This window comes from Malurus melanocephalus, unplaced genomic scaffold, assembly GCF_030028575.1.
Source record: "Malurus melanocephalus ecotype Western Australia unplaced genomic scaffold, MMel_1.1 scaffold_806, whole genome shotgun sequence".
Taxonomy (NCBI): domain Eukaryota; kingdom Metazoa; phylum Chordata; class Aves; order Passeriformes; family Maluridae; genus Malurus; species Malurus melanocephalus.
In genome coordinates, this window is record NW_026624038.1 from 146,405 (window position 1) to 151,389 (window position 4,985).

A 4,985-nucleotide genomic window follows, 5' to 3' on the forward strand; every position below is an offset into this window, starting at 1 on the left:
ACCAGGGACAGGGGTGCCCACCTCATGGGATGTTGAGGATTGGGGTGCTCACCCTGACACCCCTCCCAGCCTGGCACAGCTGCCTGAAGCTCTGGGCATTGGGGTAACCACCCCAAATCCCCCCCAAAATCCAAGGGTGGGGGGCAACAGTTTCCCACCCAGCACATCCTGAAGATGTGGGGGGGCTCTGGGCATTGGGGTGCCCACCCAACACCCCCCAGGACAAGTGAGGAGTCTGGGCATGGGGGTGGGTGCCCACCCAATGCATCCCAAATTCTGGGATCTCTGGGCATCAGAGTGCCCACCAAATGCATCCCCAAATTCTGGGAGCTCTGGGCATTGGGGTGCCCACCCAACACCCCCGAGGTCAGTGAGTACTCTGGGCATCAGGGTGGGTGCCCACCCAATGCATCCAAAATTCTGGGGGCTCTGGGCATTGTGGTGCCCACCCAATGCATCCCCAAATTCTGGGATCTCTGGGCATCAGGGTAGGTGCCCACCCAACACCCCCCAAGTCAGTGAGTACTCTGGGCATCAGGGTGGGTACCTACCCAATGCATACCCAAATTCTGGGGGCTCTGGGCACTGCGGTGTCCACCCAATGCATCCCCAAATTCTGGGATCTCTGGGCATTGAGGTGCCCACCCAACACCCCCTAGGTCAGTGAGTACTCTGGGCATCAGGGTGGGTGCCAATGCATCTCTGAATTCTGGGGGCACTGGGCATTGCGGTGCCCATCCAATGCATCCCAAAATTCTGGGATCTCTGGGCATCAGGGTAGGTGCCCACCCAACACCCCCCAGGACAAGTGAGGACTTTAGGCATCAGAGTGCCCACCCAATGCATCCCCAAATTCTGGGGTCTCCTGGCATCACGGTACCCCATCCAACACCCAACCCCGATTCCCCGGGCATGGAGCACCCACCCCATTCCCCCACCGCCCGTGCACGCACACACCTGAGGACATGAGCAGCACGGCCTGGAGCAGGGCCACCTCGGTGTCATCCAGGTTGAAGGCAGAGAGGGACTTGCCCAGGTCGAAGATGGCATCGGAGACGACGCCGAGGCCGCCGTTCTTGAGCTGCTCGCGTTTCACCGCCATCTCCCCGCTCAGCGTCAGCGTCTCGCTCTCGGGGTCGTAGCGCACGGCCGCCCGCAGCGACATGATCTCCATGCAGCACCCCTTCAGCAGGATGATCTGGTCCTCGCAAGGCAGCTGGGGGGGCAGTTTTTTGGGGGGGTTTGGTGTGATTCAGAGCCTGGGCAGACCACCCTGGACCCTCCCCAAACTCGGCGGCCGGCCGTTACCTCTGAAAACATGGGCAGTTTTTTGGCAAAGTCGACCACGCGGGTGATGGCCGGGGTGATGATTTTTGTAAACTCGCTGAACGCCTCCAGGTCGACTTTGTCCCCGTCGGGCATGGAGGCCATGGGGGACTGGCCGATGTCCTCAGGCTGTGGGGACACGGTGGCGTTGAGGGGGTGCGATGTCACCATGTGTCCCCTCAGGACCCCCATGGTGGCACTGGGGGTGCRGAGTGACCGTGCCCCCCTCCGGGACCCCCATGGTGGGCAGTGGTGTTGAGGGTGCGGTGTGACCCAGTCGCCCTCTCTGGGCACCCCCGGGGGTGTGATGTGACCCTGCCATCCCCTTTGGGTCCCCATGTCACCAGGGAACGCTGGTGGCAGGGCCGGTGCAGCAGCCAGGAGAGGGAGCTGCGTGACAGCGACAGGGACAGCGACAGGGCCAGCAGGGCCAGCGCTGGGGCCACCCGCGGGCACAGCTGTCCCCTTCGGTCACTGCTCACCCCTGAACCCTTTGGGGGTGACCAGCTCAAGGACACCAAGCAATGTCCCCACCCCCTCGACTGCCCAAGGACACGGGTGACATCCCAAACGCTGGCACTGCCACCACGTGTGCGCCGAGTGTGCGAGCGCTCAGCGGATCCCAGCTGGGGCTGGGGGACAGGGTGGGGGTCCAGGATGGTGACAGASACCCTCGGGTGCATCCCCTCACCAGGAATTTCCGCTTCTGCTTCCAGTGGCTGCCCTGGGCGTTGGTGCTGCGGTGGGCTTCCGTCACGACGTGGATCAGCTCCCATTCCTCGGCGCTGGGGTTGGGGCGATGCTGCAGGGACTTGATCATCTCCTCCTTCCGCCGCCGCTCCCGGTTCTCCTCGATCAGCTTCCGCTTGGCTACCCGCTTGGAGTCATCCAGCACCACTGCCGGGACCCCCGACGTCAGCTGAGACCCCCCACATCAGCTGGGACCCCCCACATCAGCCATGAGACCCCCCACATCAGCTGGGACCACCCCATCCTGCACCCCATACCTGCAGCACTGCACCCCACTGTGACCCCCAGCCTCCTCCTGTGGCTGCTCTGGGCACTCCACAGAACCAGGACCCCAACCCATCCCCCAAAACCCCACCATTGTGGTCTGGGACCCCCCTCCAGTCAGCGAGGAGCCCTATTAATGCACCCCACCCTACAGCTGCATCACAGTACCTGACCCTACAGCTGCTCTGGGTACCCCAATCTGCCCCACAGCGCCCGGAGCCCAACCTGCCCCCCATCCGAGCCCCCCTCCGTGCCCCCCAACTCACGGTCCATGGCCATGCCCACGGAGATGCACTTCTTGAAGCGRCAGAGCTGGCACTGGTTGCGGGTGATCTTGTCGATGACACAGCACCCATCGTACTTGCAGGAGTAGGTGGGGTGCAGGTTCTTCTGGATGGTCCGACGGAAAAATCCCTGAGGACAGCCGGGGTGGGGGGACGCAGTTGAGCCCTGCTGAGCCCCCCTGAGCCCCCCCAAAGCCCCCAGCCCCAGCTCACCTTGCAGCCCTCGCAGGTGATGCAGCGGTAGTGGTAGCCGGTGGCCTTGTCCCCGCACACCACGCACTGTTCATCTTTGTCCAGGTAACTAGGGATGTACCCTGCGGGGACCCCCGGGTCAGGGACCCCCAGGGCACCACGGGGCAGGGACCTCCAGGGCACCCCAGGACAGGAATTCCCATCTCTGGGACCCCCAGAGCACCCCGTGATGGAAATTCACATCTCGGGGACCCTCAGAGCACCCCAGGGCAGGGACCCCCAGGGCACCCCGGGTTAGGGACCCCCAGGGAACCGCAGGGCAGGGACCCCCAGGGCACCCCATAATGGAAATTCCCACCTCAGAGACCCCCAGAGCACCCCGGGACAGAAATTCCCATCTTAAGGACCCCAAGAGCACCCCCTGACAGGAATTCCCATCTCAGGGACCCTCAGAGGATCCCAAGACAGGAATTCCCATCTCAGAGACCCCCAGGAAACCCCAAGTCAGGGACCCCTGGAGCACCCTGTACCAGGGACCCTCCCACATCAGAGACCCCCCCACCCCCCAAAACTCTGTCAGGGATTCCTGCACACCCCTGAGCCATCCCCTCCCCGTGCCTCAGTTTCCCCTCTGCCCACACCCAGCACTGTGTGCCCTGCCCCTGCCCCATCGCCGGCACGGGAAGGGTTAAGGCCGGGGGTGTGTGGGGGGTGCCCGAGCCCCCCGCACCAATAAAGCCCCCATTATCCCATTACCCGGCCGGGCACCGGCAGCGGGGGGGTCCCCGTCCCCCCGGCACACAAAGACCCACTGTCCCCGCCATTGTCCGGGAGAGGGGACCAGCCCCTCGCCAGAGTCCCCCCAGCCTCAGGGAAACTGAGGCACGGATCATCCATGGGGCACGGGGCGGCCTGCAGCACCCCAAATTCCTCGTGTCTCCCTGGGAGCCCACCCTCGTGCTTTGGGGGGGCTGGAAATTGGGGTCCCCGAGGGGTGGGGAGGGGTCTGGCTGCTTGAGTCCCCCCTACACGCAGCACCCATAATTCGGGGGGTGTCCCCGGTACCCCAGGACCACCGCACCCACCCGGGATCCCCCAAACCCAGGCGTGGGGGATCGGTGCCCTGCAGGTGCTCGAGGTGGGGGTCCCCGGGTGCTCCCCTCTCCCGGAGCGGGGCGGGTGCAGGGGATGGGCGGGAGCCGGACGCTCGGTTCCCCCCGGCCCCCCCGGCCGGTCCCGCCGGCGCCGGCCGCTCCCCGCCGGGGAATGGGGCAGGGCGGGGGGCAGCGCCCGCGGGGCCCCCCTTATCGCCCACCCCAGGGCGCTGCCGCCCCGCTGGCACCACCCCTACACACGGGGGGGACGCGGGGGATTGGCACCCCGGGGAGACCCTGCGGGGATTTGGGGTGCGGGGCGTGGGAATGGGGTGTGCAGGGGATTCTGGAGTGCCTGGGAGATGTGGGGACCTCGGGGTGCCCACGGGGGACAAGGGGTGTCTGTGGGACTCCGGGGGACCCAGTCGAGATGTGGGGTGTCCGTGGGAGAGGGGGGTGCCTGCACGGACATGTGAGCCCTGGGGTGCCCGTGGGGGACAAGGGGTGTCCGTGGACTTTGGGGTGACACTGGCAAGGACTTGGGGTCCCCAGGGTGCCTRCCAGGGACATGGGGTGTCCGTCACACTCTGGGGTGCCTGGAAAATATTTGGGGACCCCAAGGTGTCCGCCAGGGACGTGGGGTGTCCAAGGGTCCCTAGTAAGGGTTTGGGGTCCCCGAGGTGTCCACCAGGGACACGGGGCGATCCCGTGGGGTGCTCGGGTGAYCCGGGGGTGCCCAGCAGGGCCATGGGGTGCCCGGGGGGGGGGGCTCCGGGGGTGCCGCGGGTCCCCGTACCTGACATGCTGCTCTTCACCAAACATTGGCTGCTCTTTCTTTTGCGCTTCCCATCCAGCCACCTGCAGGAGGGGTTGGGGGGAAAGGCTGGGACGGTGCTCGCGGAATCCCGCTGCTCCCCCCCTCCCAAAATTCCCAACAGCCCCCCGAAACCCCCCTCGGACCCCCTTCTCTGCTGGGAGGGGGGCAGGCGCCGCCCGGGGGTCCCAGCGATGTCACGGGGGGGGGTGTCCGGCACTGGGGTGCGGATGGGGGGTGGCAGAGGGGCTCTGGGGACCC

At 66.0% G+C, this 4,985-nt stretch overlaps 1 protein-coding gene across 1 annotated transcript in view; it reads right to left on the minus strand.

Moving 5' to 3' along the window:
* The window catches only part of THRA (thyroid hormone receptor alpha), a 10,224-nt gene that overhangs the window by 2,617 nt on the left and 2,622 nt on the right, over positions 1 to 4,985 (minus strand). Inside the window, exons 3-8 of the mRNA XM_057385289.1 lie at positions 4,707 to 4,768; positions 2,838 to 2,938; positions 2,607 to 2,754; positions 2,018 to 2,223; positions 1,309 to 1,455; positions 926 to 1,216 (exon numbers count right to left, since the gene is read on the minus strand). Coding sequence (XP_057241272.1) covers positions 926 to 1,216; positions 1,309 to 1,455; positions 2,018 to 2,223; positions 2,607 to 2,754; positions 2,838 to 2,938; positions 4,707 to 4,768 — 955 coding nt within the window. The remainder of the gene's footprint in view (positions 1 to 925; positions 1,217 to 1,308; positions 1,456 to 2,017; positions 2,224 to 2,606; positions 2,755 to 2,837; positions 2,939 to 4,706; positions 4,769 to 4,985) is intronic.